Source organism: Phoxinus phoxinus (assembly GCF_949152265.1).
Source record: "Phoxinus phoxinus genome assembly, chromosome: 18".
NCBI lineage: Eukaryota > Metazoa > Chordata > Actinopteri > Cypriniformes > Leuciscidae > Phoxinus > Phoxinus phoxinus.
In genome coordinates, this window is record NC_136893.1 from 20,030,285 (window position 1) to 20,054,644 (window position 24,360).

At 38.5% G+C, this 24,360-nt stretch overlaps 2 protein-coding genes and 1 long non-coding RNA gene across 4 annotated transcripts in view; 2 read left to right on the forward strand and 1 right to left on the reverse strand.

Moving 5' to 3' along the window:
• Nucleotides 1-447: 447 nt before the first annotated feature.
• krt18a.1 (keratin 18a, tandem duplicate 1) lies at nucleotides 448-4,304 on the forward strand. The gene is made up of 7 exons (XM_079587874.1): nucleotides 448-975; nucleotides 2,459-2,541; nucleotides 2,639-2,795; nucleotides 2,910-3,074; nucleotides 3,182-3,307; nucleotides 3,444-3,664; nucleotides 3,813-4,304. Exons 1-7 carry the CDS (start codon nucleotides 547-549, stop codon nucleotides 3,925-3,927), a joined length of 1,296 nt encoding a protein of 431 aa, XP_079444000.1. The 5' UTR covers nucleotides 448-546; the 3' UTR covers nucleotides 3,928-4,304.
• Nucleotides 982-24,360, reverse strand: part of LOC306985526 — a 31,816-nt gene continuing 8,437 nt past the window's right edge. For both annotated transcript variants that reach the window (XR_013794817.1, XR_013794818.1), the window contains 2 exons: nucleotides 5,592-5,654; nucleotides 982-1,419 (listed from right to left, as the gene is read on the reverse strand). This is a non-coding gene — a long non-coding RNA (uncharacterized lncRNA). The remainder of the gene's footprint in view (nucleotides 1,420-5,591; nucleotides 5,655-24,360) is intronic.
• krt18a.2 (keratin 18a, tandem duplicate 2) lies at nucleotides 5,223-8,153 on the forward strand. The gene is given in 7 exon segments (XM_079587878.1): nucleotides 5,223-5,563; nucleotides 5,566-5,726; nucleotides 6,184-6,266; nucleotides 6,577-6,733; nucleotides 6,869-7,033; nucleotides 7,119-7,244; nucleotides 7,335-8,153. Coding segments are annotated over 7 exon segments (1,116 nt in total). The 5' UTR covers nucleotides 5,223-5,373; the 3' UTR covers nucleotides 7,569-8,153.

A 24,360-nucleotide genomic window follows, 5' to 3' on the forward strand; every position in this document is an offset into this window, starting at 1 on the left:
GTTTGTTCATTGTTAATTTTGATATAACTTCAAGTTACAAATAAATGTGTAATTTATAAATTAACATGAACCTAAATTACTGTTATTTCATGTTAAATAGGATTTACTAAATGTTAACATGTAGTAAAGAACCTTATTGTAAAGTGTTACCAAATAGGTTTTCTTGTTCTTTTTAGTTTAGTAAATCTTTATCAGAGATGTCATATCAAGAATGTTAATATTACCTTATTTGATTTTTTTTAAATAGGAGTGAATGTACTTTTGATTAAAAAAAGACTCCTGACGTGAAGAACATTTCACTCTAATTTCAGAAAGGAAAAATGGAGCCACTTGTAATAACAGACTTCTTGAAGGCATCCAGTCAGAGCCGCAGACTGACATTCTTTTGGCTGTAGGAGGGGCTTGGGGCGGGACTCTAGAGAGCTGTGTGTTCATAAAGCCTGAGTGTGTCCCTCATGCCCTGTGCACTCCTCTGGCTGTGTGTTACTGAGCTCTACCTCTCTCCAGGCCTTCATTCACTCAACTGCTCACTCACTTCCAGCAACCATGAGTATGAGATCAAGCTACAGTGTGCGTTCCTCCACCTCCCAGGTGCCGATGTCCCATATGTCCATCAAGCGTACCACCAACGTGCCAACTTACCGGGCTGCAAGCATCTATGGCGGCGCTGGAGGTCAAGGCACCCGTATCTCCTCTGCGTCCTACTCCGGTGTCCGCAGTGGAATGGGACATCCCTCAATGTCCAGCTCCATCCATGTGAGTGCCACCGGGTCCACAGGTGAGATCATGGGCAATGAGAAGATGGCCATGCAGAACTTGAATGACCGTCTGGCCTCCTACCTGGACAAAGTGAGGACCCTGGAGCAGGCCAACAGCAAGCTGGAGCTGAAGATCCGCGAGGCCCTGGAGAAGAGAGGTCCGGATGTCAACGACTACAGCCGTTTCCACCCCATCGTTGACGAGCTGCGCAAGAAGGTTAGTTTGAATGAGTGGGAGAAGGGTACAGTACATTTATGGCCTCTATAAAGAAGTTAATGTGACAGACTAATTGTGCTGCTTAGTGTTTATTAACAGTCTAGTGAACATTTATTGGGTTTCAGGCCAAAAACTAACAAAACAAAGGCATTTCTTTGTCATTTAAAGCTGGTTTGATTTAAAAGGGCTGAAAGAGAGTTTACTGATGGCCAGCACTGATAGGCAGAGAACCAAAAAATACACTATGGGTGAAACTAAAAACACGGGAAGGCATGGGGGAGGGAGTCTCAGCCTCAACAGGACGACAGTCATAACTTCTGCTTACCGGTATTCCGGTGAATAAGCATTTCCATCCTGTATTAATCCTTGTCCTGTTTAACATCCAGATGTTTGTTTATTCCCTGAGGATGGAAACTCTGGGATCTGAGATGTTTTAGCGTCTCTCTGTGTGTGTCATAAGGGAAATGGAAAAGTCAAGGGAGTTTAGAGAGTGCAAAATGCGCCCAGCTGTGAGACTTTTCTGAACTACCCAGGAGCAAAGCTATATGTAATTTTTGCTCTTCTACATTTTCTTGAAGTTTGAGTTCATAAAGCAGATACTGTTAATGATAACATACTGATTAGAGTCAGTTTCACACCAACTGTTTCTTGAAGCTGAAATTTATAGCTAATATGTCACTGATAACCAGACAGAGTTATCAGAATTATTGGTTTTTCATTCATCAGAAAAGTGACTTGTAGATTAAATTAAAACAATTAAATTCCTATTCCTCAAGGTTTTCTACAGTCACAAAAGTAAATAGGATTAGCCAGGAGATTAACCTGATGAAAAGATAGATGACGTTTGGCACTGAAAGGAATTTTACAGTTTAGAGGTTTTAAAACTCAGTGAAGTATACAGTATATATATAACAATTAATATATATTATACAGAAATAAACATTTATTTCAATTAAAACATACTGCACATTTAAGTAGAACTATTGTTAGTAGATACATAGCCAACACCCATTAGCATTTGGAAAATATGTTGTGCTTACTAGTGTTAAACTATAATATATCTCCACCCTTTTCCATGATGACAGGATATGCTAAGTACATAACAAAGTACATCAGGTTAGAAAAAAAAACAGGAAATCCAACTCAACCCCTGTCTTTGCCGCTACACAACTTAATTTGCAATCGTCAAACACATATCAGACGCTTTTCCAACATGGCAGTTGATTAATGATTATCGACTGTGAAAAGGACTTTGTCCTCCAGTGCCTCTTATCTAAGCAAACCAAGGCAGAAGATGGTACCACAGCTCCAGCGACCATGTGTTTTACACATCATGTACTAAAATTTGCGTATTTGTAAAACAGTTAAAGTTAGGTGAGGTATCATGTGTCATAATTACACATTGTATTGTTCAATGGTGGATTTCCTGACTCTTTGGTGTGACACTTTTGACTGATTCAAATTATTTCTGTTTTTGTTGTAGATCTTTGATGCCACCACAAGTAATGCCCGTCTAGTGCTCCAGATTGATAATGCACGTCTGGCAGCTGATGACTTCAGAGTCAAGTGAGTAACAGAATTGTGAAGTATAACCAACATTTTGACCTCATGGAGCGTTTCCTAGCTTTGAAGAGTGACCCATTGACCTATGTTGTGCCTGCAGGTTTGAATCTGAGCTGTCCATCCGCCAAGGTGTAGAGGCCGACATTACCGGCTTGAGAAAGCTCATTGATGACACCAACATGAACCGCATGAACCTTGAAAGCGAGATTGAGTCCCTCAAGGAAGAGCTCATCTTCCTTAAGAAGAACCATGACAATGTGAGTACACATCTGGCACATTTGGACATTAGCACATCTGGAAACATTTGCTGACCGCATAATTTATTATGGGCGTTACTTTAAGACATGTTTTATGGTCTCTCCACCCAACAGGAGGTAATGGAGCTTCGTAACCAGGTCTCCCAGTCGGGAGTGCAGGTGGATGTTGATGCTCCTAAGGGACAGGATATTGCTATGCTCATGGAGGAGATGAGAGCCAAGTACGAGAAGATGGCCCTGAAGAACCAGGAGGAGTTGAAGGCCTGGCACGAATCTCAGGTATATTCCAAAAGACAATCATTTTCTTGTGACCAAGTCTTGCTAAACACCGTTAAATGTCGATGCTTTTGTTTTGGGGCTAATGTGAAATTTCGGGCTCTCTCTAGATCACAGAGATTGAGGTACAAGTCGTACAGAACACAGAAGCCCTCCAAGGTGCTCGTACAGAAGTCAACGAACTTCGCAGACAAATTCAGACGTTGGAGATCGAGCTGGAGTCACAGAGGAACCTGGTGAGTTTTCCTTGTAGCCATTGTAGAAGCTACCATTTTGCATCTGGACTTTCCAATCCTTCAATCCTATTTAGTTGTCTCGAGACTTGTTCTTCATGAAGCCTAACTCTTGGGTTCTCTTTACTTCATTCTCCAGAAAGGATCCCTGGAGGCCACCCTGCGCGATATAGAAATGCGTTACAACATGGAGATCGAGAGTCTCAACACCGTCGTCCTGCAACTGGAGTCTGAGCTCACAAACCTGCGCAACAACATCCAACACCAGACTCAGGAGTACGAGGCTCTGCTGAACATCAAGATGAAGCTGGAGGCAGAAATTGCCACCTACAGGAGGCTTCTCGACGGTGGAGACTTCAAGTAAGTTTTCTTCTGAAGCATACAAAGTTTGCACAGAAGTCCACCATTTGTGTAGACATGTAATGCGGCTTTGTTTTAAAACTCTCTGGCTAGTTTTTCTGGAGAATTTGTTTTGTGTGGTTGGTAACAAGCATTTTTTCTCCTGCAGGCTCCAGGATGCTCTTGACGAGCAAAAGAAGGTTAAAGTGATGACTGTCACGCAGACGCTAGTGGATGGGAAGGTGGTGTCTTCAAGCACAGAGACCAAAGAGAGGAAACTCTGAACATCAAATTTCAGATCAACCTCCACAACACATCAGAAAAACCTTTTGGGCCAATGACAAAAAGATCTAAAGACAGGTTGAACTTAACACGTTAGATATTTATTTAGTTCGAAGAGCCATATTGTAAGGGTCTCAGAGCACATATGCAATGAGATTTAACTAGCACATTTCAACACTAATTTAAAACAACACATTTAACACTTTAATGACTACAGCCAAAAAAGACTGAATGTCAATGAACACTATTGAAACTTTACTACATATTTTTGTAATGCCAATGATTGTTTACGCCGAATCACCGATTGTCCCATTTTGTTTCTATGTTGTGTTGTTGTCATGTCTTCTCTTTACCAATAAAAGACGACACTTTTATCAAATCTTTGCATTCTGCTTCTGTCATTCAAGTTATGACTATAACATTAGTCTGATCAAAATAGTTTTGAGCCTCAAGTGCAATCATTCTTTGCATCCAGTTTTAGAATAAAAGCAGTTCTGAGGGTAATACAATTAAGTGGAATACTTGGACCTGAACGTTTTTTTTTAATTCAAAATTGTATATAATTTAAAAGAAAAATAAATAATTGGTGGTTATGTGAAAATTAGATCAAAAACTGAAGAACTGACTAAATGCTGCTTATTTTCACACACACACACAAAAAAAGACAACTGCATTTTACAACCAACTATTAAATAAAGTTGTGATAAGACCCTTTGTTGTGGAAATCGGCATCTTTAATATTTATTTCAGCCACTGTGATTTAAGGGATATTCATATCATGAGGACAGAAAAAGGAGCTTGACTTTGGTAATTCATTCTTGCAAAGACAGCATTCAAGGAGCTCCTCTAAGATGTTGTATGAATCAAAATATTTGATTAGTCATTTGGTAGTCCATGTTATTTGTAGACATTCCCTAATTGAAATGGATTCTAAAATACATTACTCAAAAAGTGCCAAGTGTGGTCAAGTGATTGGTTAAAGTATGGAGATGAACTTAAATTGTCATCATTTACCTCATGTCATTGCATACCTGTATGAATTTCTTTCTTGTGTTCTTCAGAACACAAAAGAAAATACTTTGAAAACGTTTTCAAAAGTGGTTGTCCACACAATGAACGTCAACAGGGTCCAAAATAGAACTAGACCAATTTTACTTTTATTGTACGGAGTACGGACCAAAAATATTTTCTAAATTATGACAGAATTTTCATTCTTGGGAGAAATACTTTAATCAGGAGACCTATTGGTTGGATTTCCTGGTTATTAGAACCATAACACTAAGCAGTGGGAGGGGTGGGAGTCCAGAGTCTAAAGATAATATAAATGTGTGAAGATGAATGTACATCTTGTGAAGTGTAAAACCATAAAAATATCATTCCTCTCAGAACCAGAAGTTGCATCTGATCTTCTTTTTCACTAAAGATCTCTCTGCAGAAAATTTAGCAAAATGCAAAACTTCAGCATTCCGAACAAAAGAATATACAGAATGTCATCAGAGGATCTCAGCGTGCCAAGACCCACATTTTATTCTTGGAGAAGTGCTGGGAACAGGGGCTCCTTTTCCGAGGAGATCTTTGGATCTAACACTGCACAAATGGGGCATGTTGGAAATGCTGCAAATGAAAAGGTAACCATGCAATCCTGAATGAACGCCTTGCTTCCTACCTGGACAAAGTTAGGAGTTTGGAGAGGGCCAACGGCGAGCTGGAAGTGAAAATCCGCCAGGTTCTGGAGAAAAAAGGTCCAGACACTAAGGACTACAGTCACTACCAAGCCACACTTGATAAAATACGCAACGAGGTAATTGGTACTTCTGTCCACTGAAATAGTCTCTAACAATATTGCCATTTGTAGAATTTCAATATGCATCATTATTCATTTTCCACATTTCCTTCATTGCTTAGACATTTGCATTTCTGTGAGGTAAAATGTAAATTTTATAGATAGTATTAACTGGTTCATTCATTGCTCTAAATGATTGTCCAACCTCATCCACAACAGCTTCTACTACTTAGTTATATTTTTGCTTAATTTTTATTAGGCATTAATGCTTGATCATTACTATAGGGTGATGTGGGTGTAATGAAAGGGATTTAGGTTCAGTTCAAAGTAATGATGACTCAAAAACTGGACCTTGAGCATGCCCTTGAGTAAGGCATATAAAACAATTCTTAAGAAAAGCGGCTCCTTTATATTGGCCTTAAATAATTGACTAACAATAGGCTGTATTGTACCTTTTTTGGTTATGTCCATTTAGATCCTGGAAATGGTTTTAAGCAATGCAAATGTGGGTGTTCAAATTGACAATTCCAAGTTGGCTGCCGAAGACTACAGGGACAAGTAAGCTGGTTTTAAAGACCACATAACATCAAACTATGTTTTGTGGGGTTTATTCCATTTATATTAGATGTGAGGCCATTTATATATCAAGAACTATATGCAAATGTGCAAGTTGACAATATAAACTTGTCTTGTAGCATTTCAAATGTAGTCTTTCTTTTCCAGGGAACATACTGATGAATCAGCTTGAGTCCAATTTTTGTCCTTTGAAACTCAAAATTGAGAATGTCGCTCACCTTAATTCAACCAGCCACCAAAGCAATAATACAAATAAAAAAAGTATTAATTCTCATAAATGTAATGTCTATAGGTTTGAAACTGAATTGAAGCTAAGACTGTCTGTTGAAGCAGACATAAATGCACTAAGAAAGATGCTGGATGACACCAATGTGGCACGACTGCATCTGGAAAATTATGTTGAAGGGTTGAAAGTGGAGCTCATCGATTTAAAGAAACAACATCAACTGGTAAATACATTTGATTATATTACACATAAATAAAAACTCATATGAAATTACAACAGATCAGAGAGTGCAGTAGCTCACAAAAACAGTATGAGGGCCCAAGATCTAACCCTGTGGAACCTCAAATCTATTTTTCAGGAAGTGTCAGAATTATATAGTCAGATCACCCAGTCAGGAGTGCAGGTGGATGTTGATGCCCCTAAGGGACAGGACCTGACTAAGATCATGGAGGAGATGAGAGCCAATTATGAAAAGATCGCCCTCAAGAACCAGGAGGAGCTCAAAGCCTGGCACGAATCAAAAGTGTGACATTTTTTTATTGCAAAGTTTACACTTAATTTCTGTTTTAAAGACAAGAAAAAAATTGAATTCTCTATTTTTTGTACAGATCACTGTGGTGCAGGTTCAAGTGACCGAGAACACTGCAGCATTGAAGGAAGCCAGAACACAAGTCAGTGTGAGCCGCAGGCAGATGCAGACTTTGGAAACAGAGCTGCAGTCTCTGACTGGAAGTGTAAGAGATTCTTCCTGCACACCTTGATGGCGCTGCCTACCTTTGAACATTTTAGTCATGTTTTTTTTTTTTTTTTGCCTTTTCTTACAGAGAGCATATTTGGAAGAAGCTCTTCTTGAAACAAAGTTGCGATTTGGCATGCAGGTGGAGCAATACAATGGCATCATTTTGATGCGGGAGTCTGAGCTTAAGCAGCTGCGTGACAGCATTCAAAGTCAAACACTGGATTATCAGGTCCTGTTCAACATCAAGATGGAGCTAGAAGCTGAGATAGCCACGTACAGGAGACTTCTGGATGGAGAAGATAAAATATTTGCGTTGTAATTTTTGTATCATACATGTTGGCCATGGCTATTTGTCCTTCAGAAAACTTAATCTTGATGTTAATAAGATATTTTTACAGATTTGAAAAAATAGTGGATGGGAAAATAGAGTCCCCCATCTCGAATACAATCAAAAAGTGATATAAACAAAAACGAGATCCCTGCTGTTCATGAAAGATAAGAGCACAAGCCAATATCTCACGAATCAAAACCATTCCTAAATACTATTAATATTTTTCAGTATAGTATTTCTGTTGAATCAGATTTGAACATATTGGAAAGCCACCGCTCTCATAATTCAAACCATACAGTGTATTTCTACTCGAACTTTGCTGTTTTATAAATGTCAAAGTTTCAGTTTCTTGTTATAAAAAATTGGACCCTAGTCTAATGAGCATTTTGAACATGTCATCACAGTGAAAGAAAACAGTAAGTGGCGTCCGATTCCATTTTCATTTCACAAAAACATTCCACCAGTCAATCATAATAACTGAAAGAGCGAAATGAAAATAAAATTTGTATTTGTACTTCAAACTAACAGCAACTATGAACAATTAACCTATCGACAAATAAATATATAAACCATGCTCTCTTGTCCTTACAAGTCTTACAAGTACTTTTTTTTGGTGGTTGATTACACTAATATTTTTTTGGGGCCAGTAAGGTGTTAAAAGAAAGATTGATTACCCTTATCTTTTTGGAACTATAGCACTTGACAGGTAATCTTTCTTAGTAATCAGTCTAAATGAGAAACTGAAAGCTGTCAGACTAAACATAAACAATGTTCATCCATTGAATCTGTAAGCATTTTGCCTCCAAGGCATGATGGGTCAGATTTCCAGGGTAGAATTTAAGAAGAAGTTCTCCGAGCATTATAAGTCTGCTGCGTTTACTGAGAAACCCCCATCAGAAATCCAAGCTTCATGCCACGTTTTCTTATTTTTATGTTGTGCAAATTCCCACTTAAATTTGGCATATTAGTATCAATTTGAAACAAATCTGTGGAGGCAAACCCCATGAACTAACTTGAAAATGTGGCAGTTCACAGTGACTAAGTATAGAATGTTCCACTGTGGGAAGCTGTTAAAAGCGGGAATTTGCGGCTAACTGTGAAGCACTGTTTCCACTCAAATCCTCCTTCGTCACAGCTGGAGAAGCGTATTCAGAGGAAAAAATGGTTGGTTTGCAAATGGCGTTGTCAACGCAGACATTTGTGGATGGAAAACTGAAGCTGACAATCTGGGCAAGTTTTTTGAGGTATAAAAACATACTAGAGTTTCTTTCAACATGCAACAGAAAAGAGTTGTGTAAGCCTTAAAAAAAAAAAAGATCTTATTTTAAAAGTGCACACTCTAAAGTCATTTTAGTGCTTTTCACACAAATGGAATCCTGGATTATCTTTCTTTTCATTTCACATAATTTACCCGGGGTTAACAATAAATCCTGGGTATTCATAAACTGACGTTTCACATTGTACATTCCTAATCCATATATTAACGTCCTTATTTGGATATTTGGGGTGTCAGTGTCATTGATTGGACGAACGCTGCAAGCAACATGTTTACGTAAGGCTCTAGCATTGCCCATCCTCATATTATATATTGCCGACTGTATCAAAGTTTTCCCTGAAGAGATTTTTCGGGCTCTAAAGGTAAGAATGAAACGATCTCTTATCTGTCACCATTTGACATTTTCCCTCTCAAATGCTAAAATCACTTTTTATACAATACACAATGTTTCTGTGACTGTCCAAAGCACGTAAATATGAGGCATGCTATTGGATGTCGGTTGCATCTACCGGTAGTAGATGCAACCGACGCATATGTAGATGCTTACTTTGACAACACAATGAGGTGTAAACTTAGCAAAAGCAGTGCTAACCCTGTTCCGGAGCTTAACCCTGGGTAAAAAGTGGTGCTAACCCCGCTTTTAAATTACAAGTGTGAAACATTTGTTTACCTGAGGTTAAAAACAGCGAACAGCGTGTTTAGAACAGCGATAACCTTGGATTAACTTTTTTTGTACACACTGATGCCCAAAGCCTCAAAGACTTTTCAAAGCCTCATTGAAAAAATGGGTTAGGGGAAAAGGAGACTTTGCAAAGATCACATGCTACGACAAGTATCCCACTTCTGTACGGCCCACTCAACTCATTTTTATTCTATCCAGACAGTTACACAAAATGCTTTTGTGCCACTGTGAAACAACAATTGAGCAATACAGTACAGTACAGTATATGATCCAAGGCAGTACAGTCATGGTATAGGCTTAAAGGGTTAGTTCACCCAAAAAATGTCATTTCTTGTAAGTTGTTCCAAACCTGTATGAGTTTCTTTCTTCTGCTGAACACAACCAAACAGTTGAAATATCTTCTTTTGTGTTCAGCAGAAGAAAGAAACTCATACAGGTTTGGAACAACTTGAGTAAATGATGACAGAATTTAAATTTTTGGGTGAACTATCCCTTTAAGTGTGTAATAATCATCTGTGTCTTGACACTCGGTACTAACTCTATACAGTCATATGACTTTGCGTAGAGACTGGAAATTTTTTTCTTTTGCATTAGTCAAACATTTTAATTGTACATCCTCTGTTTTCCCATAATTCTGGGAAGGTCCCGCATTCTTACTGAACAGTGACTCACTACTAAACATCAATATTTGTTTTTTATGCTTCCCAGGGCGCTCGGAATGCACGTAAGGACCCTTGTATGGGTATTTTCTATTTCCTTCATGCCCCCTTAAGTTCTCAATGTGGTCAGTGCATAAGTTAGCTCTTGAAAACTTGTGCTACACATTAACTTTACCTGGACATTTAAAAATTTCTGAAGACATTGAATGGTGCTTGGCCATGCAAAACGGCAAGTTGCTCGTTGTAGACGAGAAAGAGAAAGAGAGAGAGACAGAGAGAGACAGAGACAGAGAGAGAGAGAGAGAGAGAGAGAGAGAGAGAGAGAGAGAGAGAGAGAGAGAGAGAGAGAGAGAGAGAGAGAGAGATGAATCCTTTGAATCCCACATAACTCCCATTCCTCATGTCTGTTCTTCCTGGACAGGAGATTACCTCCAGATATCCCTCACAGGTGCGGCTTTCATAAAACCTGAGCCAAACTCCCCCTTCCTTCTCTTGTTTTGTGTAACCAGGGTGGGCATTACCCCTGTTCTACTTTTAAAGCAGACTTTGACGATATAGCAATGTTTAAGCTATTCTTAAAGTACAGATGTACAATGATACTCAACTATATAACAGAAATTTTCTTGACAATGCATGCATTTTTGGGTGATTGGTCTGAAAGCATTAGTGATCTCTTACATCCCAAACACATACAGTAGTATTTTTGGTGTGTCAATAACAACTGAGTAAAATCTTCCAGAAACTTCTCTTGGCCAGAGTCATACGGTGAGCAACAGGACTGGTCGACTCAAAATCTCCTAAAAGTATTTAAGAAAAAACGTAGTACGGTAAGAAAAAAAATAGCTGTTGAAAGACTGCAAGATGGCCGTTAGATTTCCCCATGCACGCGCGTTTAGAGTGTAATGTGGCGAACAGCACACAGCCAACATTTCTGGCAACCTCCGTCTTTAATTTAGGGGGAAAACCCAAAGGAATTTTAACCAGTATAACCATGGCAACCAATAACAAATCTAAACCAGCCTGTTGTGACACTATGGAAACTTAACTCTGGCCAACGTATAGGGGAATAAAAGTCAGTATACAGTATGTTAGTTTAGAAACATTGAGCTTGTTCAGTGAGCTATATATAAAACAGTAGTGGGAGGAGCCCTTCAGCCAAAATTACTAGGGGTGTAACAATATATCGTGCCACAATATATCGCAATACAAAAATGCAACAATACGTATCGTGGATAGTGACAATATGTATCGTGGATAGTTCACCCAAAATAGAAATTACTGTATAAGAAAAAAATCATGTTTTCAGAGTTTTAGTGTCAGTACTACATTAAACTACTATATAATGTTGATTATAATGTATAATAATGCAATGGTCAGCTTCAGAATCATGAATATTTTTATTCTGGTGTCACCATTGTCCTTGAATTACAAGCACCAAGTCCAAACCTGTTCATTTAAACCCACAATGTAATATCAAAGTTAGCATTTTAATCAACAGTACATTTTTTGTTAACCTTTTATCATATGTCTTGGGAGTATCGCAATAATATCGTATCGTGAGTTCAGTATCGTGATATATATCGAATCGTGAAATGAAGGTATCGTTACACCCCTAAAAATTACACATCATTCAAATTACACTTCATTTACTTGAGATTATTATACAGCATTATTGTAACCACACTCTTGAGGGAGTTTACAACCTAAACAAAATCATTGGGATACACTGATGGCTTCCCTTACGAAAAAGAAGTTTATTCAAGTGTGCTATAAGTATACTTATTTTAAAATAAAAAATAAAAAAAAGTATACTTTCAGTCTACTTTTAATGTACTTCTCAGAAATATACTTCAAATTGCACTTAAGTATACTTGACTTATACTGACAGAAAAGTCTAAGTATATTTGGCCTATACTTATTGATCGAGATATAGCCTACTTAAAAGTATAATTAAGTATTAAGTATTCTAAGTATTCTTGGTTTGTACGTGTGTTTACTATTTTGATTGAGTAGTTTATTAAATTATTTTTTAAAAACATAATATTACACACTGTCTTATAAACTAACATGTTCAAGTTTATATAGTAACAAGCTTTCGGGTGGAATAGCGTATAGAGTAAATAAAATAAGCATGGAACTGAACCTGATCTTGTACACAGCTAAAATAATAATAAGTTTATTCAAGTGTTCTATTAGTATACTTCTTTTCAACTAAAAATAAGAAAGCATACAGTCTACATTTTATATACTTCTCAAAAATATACTTAAAATTACACTTAAGTGTACTTGACTTATACTGAGAGAAAAGTCCAAGTATATTTGGCCTATACTTGTACTCAATCTTTTGATCGAGATATACTTAAAAGTATACAGTAAGTAAGTATTCAAAGTATACTTGGCCTGTAGTTGTGTTAACTCTTTTGATCGAGTAGCCTATTAAACATACTTTTTTTACATAGTTTTTCATGTACAGTCTTATGAAACTTACATAGTTTGAAAATATTGATTAGAATATTGATATAAAATATGATGTTTCTAATTCTGCGTATCTGAATGTGTGTGTGGGCTAGTCCACTGGTAGTGTACATAGGAATTTTCTTTAATTCTACTTTACTCTTTCCCCACCATTGACCAGAGGGGGCAGTGTTCCGGAAGACATTGAAGCTTCCCCGGGGGCCGCCATTGATCAGCGGACCCCCACCTGCTGTTAGCATTCCATTGACTCCCATTCATTTTGGAGTCACTTTGACAGCGAATAACTTTACATCTGAGGCGTTTAAAGATTCCATTTGTCCATTATTTATTTCTAAAGAAACACGACAATGTATAAAAGGCTCCATTACCTTGTATGTTACGTAGAAGCAGTTTTTGTAAAAATAGGCCAACGATTGCGTCATAACCACGCGACTGTCGCACAAGCCGAGAAATGACCGCACGGACAGGCAGAGAAGCTCACAGGCAATCGGGGGGACGTGGAGGCATAAAGTCCGATAAAGTCAAGGGAGAAGCCCACAGAGAGTGATAAAATTGATCCTGCTGCTAGCTCATGGACAGCTAATACTCACGCTCTCCGTCTCTGCGAGATTCGGAAGGGAATGATTCAGATTTCTCTCGGCACATGCAGCTACTAGAAGACTGACAGCTGTCAGACAGGTTGCTCACGTCACATCTACGTCGTCAAGCTCAGTTTGAGCCTGCACAGTTCGCCCAGCCATCAGGAAGTGAGTGCTTCTAATTGATTTCACTTTTCTCCGTTGAAACCTATGGGGTCGCTGTGTCCAGTTTATATACTGTCTATGCCATTGACTGATTTTCCAGCCATCCATATTTTCACTGTTATACGGTAGGGGGCGCTATACACATCTTAGTACAGAATCTCCGGATCAAAACACAGGAGAAGAAGAAGCTGAAACAAGCGATGGAAGACTGCTCACTCAAATTTAAAATAACGTGATCATCAAACATTAAACAGCGTGTAAATCTAAACTGCTCAATGTTTCCAAATGAAATGAAGCGTAACACATAAAGAGAAAACGACTGTGACGCTTTGTGGGTGTTGGACTCGATCTACTCCATCTGTGTTTTGATCATCGTTCTGAATCTGATCAGGGCGTAGTATTATACTTTTTTTGTTTAAAATGTTGCCTTTCTTTATGAAACTACCAACATTCAAGTGTTGATAAATAAGGATGCATTAAGCTAATAAAATGTTTTTAAAATGAAAGTACAGGTAAAGGTATTTTTTCGAGTATAACATTTTTTTTTTAATTTAATTTTAACATAGTAGTATAGGCCTACTGCAAGTGCAAACATAATATATAAATAGTAAACTAAGTATAATGTTAAGTTCACTTAAAGAAAACGTGTAGTATAAAACTACTAAAGTAGTAGTTTACTGAGAGTATACTTCAAAGTGTACTTTCATAAACAAAAAATTTGCTACAAGTATTAAAATAGTAAACTACTAGTATACCCATAAGTTCACGTGCAGTACAAATGAGAAACGCAATTATGAACTCGTTGTGCACTTAAAGTTTACTACTGTTACACTTATAGTACATTTACTTTTATATACTAAAAGTGGGCCAATTTAGTCCCAAGCGGCATCAAAATGTTCTGCCACGCGTCTTACCCCTACACTATTGCTACTGCTGACAATCCAGCGTCTTACCCCTACACTATTGCTACTGCTGACAATCCAGCGTCTTACCCCTACACTATTGCTACTGCTGACATCCCAGTGTCTTACCCCTACACTATTGCTACTGCTGACAAATCCAGCGTCTTACCCCTACACTATTGCTACTGCTGACATCCCAGTGTCTTACCCCTACACTATTGCTACTGCTGACAATCCAGTGTCTTACCCCTACACTATTGCTACTGCTGACATCCCAGTGTCTTACCCCTACACTATTGCTACTGCTGACATCCCAGTGTCTTACCCCTACACTATTGCTACTGCTGACAATCCAGCGTCTTACCCCTACACTATTGCTACTGCTGACAAATCCAGCGTCTTACCCCTACACTATTGCTACTGCTGACAATCCAGTGTCTTACCCCTACACTATTGCTACTGCTGACCATCCAGCGTCTTACCCCTACACTATTGCTACTGCTGACAATCCAGCGTCTTACCCCTACACTATTGCTACTGCTGACAATCCAGCGTCTTACCCCTACACTATTGCTACTGCTGACAATCCAGCGTCTTACCCCTACACTATTGCTACCGCTGACAATCCAGCGTCTTACCCCTACACTATTGCTACTGCTGACAATCCAGCGTCTTACCCCTACACTATTGCTACTGCTGACAATCCAGCGTCTTACCCCTACACTATTGCTACTGCTGACAATCCAGCGTCTTACCCCTACACTATTGCTACCGCTGACAATCCAGCGTCTTACCCCTACACTATTGCTACTGCTGACAATCCAGCGTCTCACCCCTACACTATTGCTACTGCTGACAATCCAGCGTCTTACCCCTACACTATTGCTACTGCTGACCATCCAGCGTCTTACCCCTACACTATTGCTACTGCTGACAATCCAGCGTCTTACCCCTACACTATTGCTACTGCTGACAATCCAGCGTCTTACCCCTACACTATTGCTACTGCTATCATCCCAGTGTCTTACCCCTACACTATTGCTACTGCTGACAATCCAGCGTCTTACCCCTACACTATTGCTACTGCTGACCATCCAGCGTCTTACCCCTACACTATTGCTACTGCTGACCATCCAGCGTCTTACCCCTACACTATTGCTACTGCTGACAATCCAGCGTCTTACCCCTACACTATTGCTACTGCTGACAATCCAGCGTCTTACCCCTACACTATTGCTACTGCTGACATCCCAGTGTCTCACCCCTACACTATTGCTACTGCTGACATCCCAGTCTCTCACCCCTACACTATTGCTACTGCTGACATCCCAGTGTCTTACCCCTACACCATTGCTACTGCTGACATCCCAGTGTCTTACCCCTACACTATTGCTACTGCTGACAATCCAGCGTCTTACCCCTACACTATTGCTACTGCTGACCATCCAGCGTCTTACCCCTACACTATTGCTACTGCTGACAATCCAGCGTCTTACCCCTACACTATTGCTACTGCTGACAATCCAGCGTCTTACCCCTACACTATTGCTACTGCTATCATCCCAGTGTCTTACCCCTACACTATTGCTACTGCTGACAATCCAGCGTCTTACCCCTACACTATTGCTACTGCTGACCATCCAGCGTCTTACCCCTACACTATTGCTACTGCTGACCATCCAGCGTCTTACCCCTACACTATTGCTACTGCTGACAATCCAGCGTCTTACCCCTACACTATTGCTACTGCTGACAATCCAGCGTCTTACCCCTACACTATTGCTACTGCTGACATCCCAGTGTCTCACCCCTACACTATTGCTACTGCTGACATCCCAGTCTCTCACCCCTACACTATTGCTACTGCTGACATCCCAGTGTCTTACCCCTACACCATTGCTACTGCTGACATCCCAGTGTCTTACCCCTACACTATTGCTACTGCTGACATCCCAGTGTCTTACCCCTACACTATTGCTACTGCTGACATCCCAGTGTCTTACCCCTACACTATTGCTACTGCTGACAAATCCAGCGTCTTACCCCTACACTATTGCTACTGCTGACAATCCAGCGTCTTACCCCTACACTATTGCTACTGCTGACATCCCAGTGTCTTACCCCTACACTATTGCTACTGCTGACATCCCAGTGTCTTACCCCTACACTATTGCTACTGCTGACATCCCAGTGTCTTACCCCTACACTATTGCTACTGCTGACAAATCCAGCGTCTTACCCCTACACTATTGCTACTGCTGACATCCCAGTGTCTTACCCCTACACTATTGCTACTGCTGACATCCCAGTGTCTTACCCCTACACTATTGCTACTGCTGACAAATCCAGCGTCTTACCCCTACACTATTGCTACTGCTGACATCCCAGTGTCTTACCCCTACACTATTGCTACTGCTGACAATCCAGCGTCTTACCCCTACACTATTGCTACTGCTGACAATCCAGCGTCTTACCCCTACACTATTGCTACTGCTGACATCCCAGTGTCTCACCCCTACACTATTGCTACTGCTGACATCCCAGTGTCTTACCCCTACACTATTGCTACTGCTGACATCCCAGTGTCTTACCCCTACACTATTGCTACTGCTGACATCCCAGTGTCTTACCCCTACACTATTGCTACTGCTGACATCCCAGTGTCTTACCCCTACACTATTGCTACTGCTGACAATCCAGCGTTTTACGTAATTTTGTCCGGCTCAACCAGACGCCAGTGGGCGGAGTTAGTATAAATAGCCTCTGCCAACAAAGCGGGCTATTTGCACTTAGTGTAAATAGACACTCCAGTACATTTTTGACAAATAATTACAAAGAAACGCCAAGTAACACATTGAATTAGGCTTAATGTGAAATTTTAAAAAGTATAAAGACTGAAAGGGTATTTTCTTATATTCAGAGCTTCTGTGGTAGAATGCACTTCTACCTCTGATAAATCAGTGTTGTAACTGTATAGTTTGTTTCACCATTGCTTCTAACAATGGGAAAAAAGGCCTGAGATGGGTCTTTTTACTTTTTACTGAGGTGGGTCTTTCTACAAGACCACAGAAGACTTGCTTTGAATGGGCGTGGGGAAGTTCCAGGTGCATCGATGAAAGGGCTTCAGAAAAACAGGGTTAATGAGAGGTCACTGTGAAATCAAGTGACCAGTTTGCAGTGTAAATAGCAGCTTCCTGTCATCATATACAGCTGCACAATTTTAAACTCACTCAGAGGAGCGCTGAACAAATAATGCTTAGCTGAACAAAACTAAATAGACCATCCACATGTACACACCCTAAACAAAAACTAAGATATTTCTTAATGTTGTGTACAGCCATGGAAATCTTGATTGCTAAGGGATTCGAACAAACATCACTTGTCTTTCACCATCTGTATCATTATTTGATATATTAGATATGTATGATACTCTAACCATATTAGAGGCCAGAATACTCTTTTTACTTTGGCCCATGTTTAACCAACTATCACTAAACCACTTACATTCACTTCAGAAAATATAAAAATCAAAATTCAGTGCTACTAATTAGTCCAAAATAGTTTTGTTCATCTTTAAAACATTTTTAAACTAAGCAAAATTGTGTGGGGTAAAATAATATTCCGCTTTCCATGTTCATGTTAGTACTAAAATTATAATAATATTTTTGCAGTTTAGCAGAGAAATGTTTTGCCACATTGAGGGAGGGTTAAGAGATTTAAATTGAACTGTAAATTGAACACAGTTGAACTATTGACTCTGTTTACCTTGCATCTGTCATGTCCATCACTCATCTTCAAAAAGCCTCTTACTTTGAATGGCAATGGAAATTACCTTGTGAACTTAAAGTCACCTTTATATAGGAACCCTATGACATAACATGCAAGTATACAGTTCAGATTAGTGGTTGATCATGTTTCAATGACTGATTCGTGGATTTCTTTTTTGTTTAATCTGTTCCTTGAGGTTCACTTATATTTTTAATAACATTTTTTTTTGCGCGCCCACACAAACAAAGAAATATATATGCTGAAAAGTGATTATTTTCCACCCTCATTCTGACCCTTTGGCTGAATCATCAGTTTTTAAGCTCTTTTAAGACTTGTTGCCTGTTAACGTCATTGGAAAAATGCCTCTTTGCTATTGCACTTGAGTGTTTTGAAAACATTATCCATATAAAACCATCATTTACAGACAAAGCATTATGAAATTGTTGATTTATGGTTTGCGATGTAGCCGCTTCAACAGTCTGTCTGTCCCTTTACATGCAAATGAGCTGCTGCTCCAGACGCAGAGGGTGGAGCTTCAATTACCTCCTCACAAAAACATGCAATGAACATTTTAAAAACTTTTAGCCTTTTATGTTCAAACCGGAGTCAGACTTCAAGAAGAAGTGACACGTAGAATGCAACAGGACATTTCTGAATGGTTAGTTGATGAATTTATGTAGCTTATGTGTACCAGTAGTTATCTTCTAGTCATTGATTAGCATATTCTGTCATGATAATCTATAAATTCCCTGGGGCGCGGTTTATGTAAATTCAAGGGTTGGTGATGTCACTAACCCGGGAGGAAGCTTGTGTAGTTCCTACCAGCCGTTTGTTGTAGTCCTTAAAAAGCAATTTCAATTTCTTTTTTAAAAGAAAATATCTCCTTTTGATTTGAACTTTGAGTGTTGTAACTTTGCAGATGTTGTTTATGCTCAAACAGCAACATTACACACTAACTAAAGTTAGAAAAGTGAAATCATAATCAACCACCCCTTTAAATTTTATACATTTTTAATGACACATTTGTATGATAAAATGTAATAGTTTTAGTTAGTCTTTTATTGGCCTGATTAACCAAGCTCTCCATAAAACAAGCCCTGCAATTCAAATAACACATAAGCCTAATATACAGACTGGTGTAACACCAATTCGAACAAAATCAGGCCAAAATAAAGTAAATTTTGCATTTGTTTCAGGAGTTCGAAACAGCTTGCCTTTGGCTGGTAAACCCCTTCAAACTACCATTGGTCCGTGCCGATTATTTAATTGGTAGGTGTGGCTCTGAGGATCCGCCTTCTTTGACGTGGAAATCTTGGTTAATTTCTTGTGTTTACTCCCTCGAGATCGGACGTCCAAGAGTAAAATTATCCAAGATTAGTCCAAGATCTAAAAATTAACACACTGGAGAGCTTTCTAGTAGAAAATGTAGTTGTAATTCTAATTGAAAGAGACACTGACACTGTTTTTCTTGTTTAATACTGTAAAGCTGCTTGCTTTGCTCAATCAAATGTGACGTGACTTGACTGGAATGCCGTAGAGCTCATGAAATTGGTTCAACTGATTCAATTTCGAAAAGCTTAGTTTCATCTAACACTTCTCTCTCATGTGCCTCATTTACAAAACAGTCTGCAGTCAAATGCTCTAAACAAACATATAAACCTCCGACATGATCCGGGACGTGATCCGGATCAGACGCCGGTGGGCGGGACTCATATTGAAATTAATTTGCTCATGGTATGTCACAGATCCCACAATATCCAAGCGAACCATTTTTGGAGCTTGGTCAAAAAAATGCTTTGTGTATAATGAGGAGGACGTTTTAAGCTGACATTTGGAGGATGTTTTAATGGTACAAAGACCTCTATGTTAAGATCAAGGAATAAACGGTTTCTTCCGAATTTCTCCATTTGTATTCCACAAACTGAAATAGTCCATGGGTTTGGAACGACGTGAGGATGAGTAAATGATGACAGAAATATAATTACTGGGTGAACATTCAATGACATTCCAACTACATCTGGTCTTTTCAATCTTGTTAATAAGTAGCTGTTGTTTGAAGTTTCTCATATTTCTCCAAGTGTGTTTATGTCTCACAAGAGTCCATTACCCCACAGTGACCTCCATTATAAATACTTGACCCACAACAGTGGTGTTGAAACCGCCCTGAGAAGCTGTCAGCACATCTTCACTTCCATTTCACTTCCTATTGTATAATAATAATATATATATATATATATATATACACATGTTCCTCTCTTTTTTCATTGGCTGCATGATAGCCTACCCTTTTGGAAATTTCCATGTACCGTTAAATCTTCAGATTTTGACAAGTAAAAATATATTGCGTTATCTTGACCTGATCAATGTCATCCAGATAAGCTACAGTTACATGACTTTTTTTTTCTTTCTTTTTTTTGCAGCGTTGTAGTTTTAGTAAAGTTTTAATTAAAACCGGCTCTTTCAGAGGGGTTATAAAAAACGTTCTGTAATAAGACTAAACTTTAATTTGAAAACAACCTCTGGAAAGCCTCACAGCAGCCTCATGACACAGAAAATAAACGGATGTAACAAGCAGAAGCTCTGTGGGAGGCTTGTTTCAGTAGTTGTCTGCTTGGCACAGATCTAAAATTCCAGCCATACGGCGGCACCAGCCAAATGACACAGCGCAAGGTCAGAGGTCAAACTGTTATAATGATTCGATGTGGACAACTTCGTATTCTTCACTGGCCTCTGATCTAGTCTAGCACAGATATGACCAAAAAAGGGATTTCGGCGCTACTGCAAATCCCTCTGCTCCGCCCACAGCACTCTGAGGCAAATTGAAATAACTCACTCCTTATGGGGTACAGGGGAAGAATGCTGCAAATACAGATCGGCATTATTACAAATACTGAGGAGAGCACAAATTCCTGGAGAGAGACCATCTAAGTCCTGAAGAAAAGACAGGAGAGTCACTCCCTGTTTGGCCTGGCATGAACACGGACAGACTCCCTCACTCTTATCTGCATTTCCCAGAATGCCTCTGCAGTATGACTGAAGGGATCATTATTAAAGCAGAGATATCAGAGAGTCTCCCAGGGTTTATTACCAGTGACTACATTTTGACAGTGGGTAAAATACTGAGCAAGTGATTGCTGCCCATTTGACCATTAAATGTGAGTATAAGGCTATTACGTAAGAATGGGGGGGATACAATATAGATATACTGTATAAAAAGTTTGGGAAAAAAATATATATAAATGTATATAACATTGTATTTATATAATTTGTCTTTAATTTTATATGAATATATTTGAATAATGTACATTTAAGAAATGTTTGGGGTCTGATTTTTTTTATTTAAAGAAATGAATACTTTTATTTGGCAAGGATTGCATTAAAATGATCAATATACACTTATAATGTTATAAAATATTTTTATTTCAAATAAAAACTTTCAAAACTGTTGATTCAAACAAATGTTTCTTGAGCATCAAATCATCATATAAGAATGATTTCTGAAGGATCATGTGACACTGAGGACTGGAGAAATGATGCTGAAAAATAAGCTTTACCAACACAGGAGTAAATTACATTTTAAAATATATATTAAAATTGAATAGTTATTTTAAAATGTGAATTTTTAATAATCGTATTTAACTATATTTTTTTATCAAATAAATGCATCCTTGGTGTGCAAAAGAGACTTTCTTTAAATTTTTTTTAAATAAAACCCTAAACTTTTGAATGGTAGAGTATTTATAGCCATATTAAATCTATATTTATAATATATTATTTAATGGACAAAAATATTTGTCCCTTTTAGAAGCAACGTATCTGAGATTACCATTGTGCAAGACATCCAACCCAGGTAGCTTTAGGAAGATTGTCCCTATACGAGTATTGCATGTTGTTTTGGGCAATGTGTCTGCTAAATATTGACTTACTCCTTACTGAATATCATGACCATGATGACACTCTTCTGTAAGTACAGTGTGTCTGCTTGCAAAACACCTGGCTAAATGACATAGCTGTGCTGGTATGTCTCAGGCGAAATACTATCAACCCATCATTACATTCATTCACACTGATGTGTCTACTTTCAGCTGGGAGGGGTGTTTGTTGGCGGGTGGAGGCTTGGATGTGTCTGTTACCACCAAGGACATATAAATCTTAGTGTGATTGCGTATTTGTGTTCGCGTCAAACTCAGATTTCAAAATGAAATGCCGAGGCAAGAAAACTCATGGCCAGTGGCGTTTCCTTCTGAAAGTGTGTGGCCCACCTGACAAGTTAATGTGTGTCTCATTTGTGGTCGATGATAATGTGTAACTTTTTAGGAGACAGAGGCGTCTGTGCAAATGTTTACACTTTACTTTGGTTGTGTAAAAATCCATCAGCCGTAATTTGGTAAACATATGAGACTGGAGTTGTGATTATATCAAGTTGGCGGCAATACATGTCTCAACCAAAATAATGCTTGACATTTCTCTTTCATCCAGTAATGTGTTGCATAACAGGACTGAGAGAGCGATTCCCATGAAGAAATAATGTGGGCTGAAGATAGTGAGAGACAGAATTAACGTGAAAAATAAATCTGACACAGAACACTGATAAAGATAATAAAATATCTCTCTCAGTCATTAAAAAAAGTTAAGATACGGTCACCTAAAAGCCTTTCTCTTTTTTTGAGCTTTATCTCAGTGTTTGTTTCTCTGTTGGCCTTTTGTCAAAGTGTTAGGGTGAAGGTTGGAAAAAAAAATGGTGTGCCAATTCCACTGTACTGCAAAGTAGAGGATCGCATGAAAGAATCTGAAATCGGGTCATGCCATCTTATCTGAAACATCTGTTAATGTTAAAACCATCTCGGGCCACAGTCCTGGTTAATATATCATTTGAAGTCTAGTGCTAAACGCTTTCTTGTCAGGGTGCCGCAGTTTCACAAAGAGCTCTCAATACAAGGTCATTTGAAAACATTACAAGAAAGCATTTGCTTCTGATAACAGCTTCCATTATCAAAAAAAAAAAAGAAGAAGAAAGAAGCCATTTAAAAGTAGACAAATTGTAAGATCGTAAAATACACATAATCAGTTACTTTCTTTCTTGATTACATTCTCATAACGTCTCCATGGTTACTGGTTGGTTCGGGACCAGGTGTGTTTATACCCTCTTGTTTACGGTCTATTAATTCCTTCAGTTCATTGTCAGTTCTATGTTGTTCTGTTCAAAGTTCCAGAGAATCTTCAGTGTTCTGTAAAGTTTAGAGTTTGTTTCATAAAAGAAGCTGCTGCATCTAGATCCTGACAACTTTCCTCTGTGCTGCGACCAGCGATCGTGGCAAAGATATTTTCTTTCTCTCTGGATCTTTATATTAATATGGTACAAGATTATCCTATTCAATTCAATGCGATAAACAAGTCAGGTAATCTAAAAGTAATCTAAAAGTAGTCCGATTATATAACCTAAAATGTGTAATGTAATGGATTTTGACTATAATTTGGAATACAATTTTGTAAGTATAAATCTATATGATTTTGACACATGTAAAAATTTCACAAAAAGCATTTAAATTTATTTTCCTGTTAAAATACGTGCTTTATTTTAGCTGCAGTAGTAGTAATTTAAGAGTTTTTGGTGTTGGGATGTCATGGCACTAAAAGTTGTAAAATTGGATACAATTTTCACACTACAATCATATCAATGAGAGAGTATTTTATGGTTTATAGACCGGCCCCATTTACTATCATTATGAGTGCCTCACTGTAACCCCATATTTCAGCTTTCAGGAGTCAAAACACATTTTTGTGGTATTTAACATGCTATTGATTGAGTTTAACTTGTTCTGAACCCAGAATATTCCTTCAGCGCATGTTCATAGCTGCATTTACTCTCATTCACTGTGTGGTTTCCAGCTGTCAGATGAGATGCCAACTCAATTACACATACATATAACCGTTTCCGTTTGTATTCAGTAAACACCCATTAACCAAACATAAATCATTCAAATTGAAATCCTGAGCTGGATTAAACAACGGGACTTTTGAGTTTGATGTCTTTCATGCAAACAAAAGATTTTCTTCATGTTTTTCAATGAGATCATGCAAGTAGTATTTTTGCAGCATGCTATGTCAACATCCGATATCATGACATCATTGGTTTTCTCAAATCTGTTGGGCGGTAGACATGATTCATTGACTATTGAGACACAATTATGTAATGTGTTGCTATAGGACAATCCTTAGTTTAACGTTATTTAGAGAGCTAACAGTCCTCCTACTGTCGTGAATAAGGGTGTGAA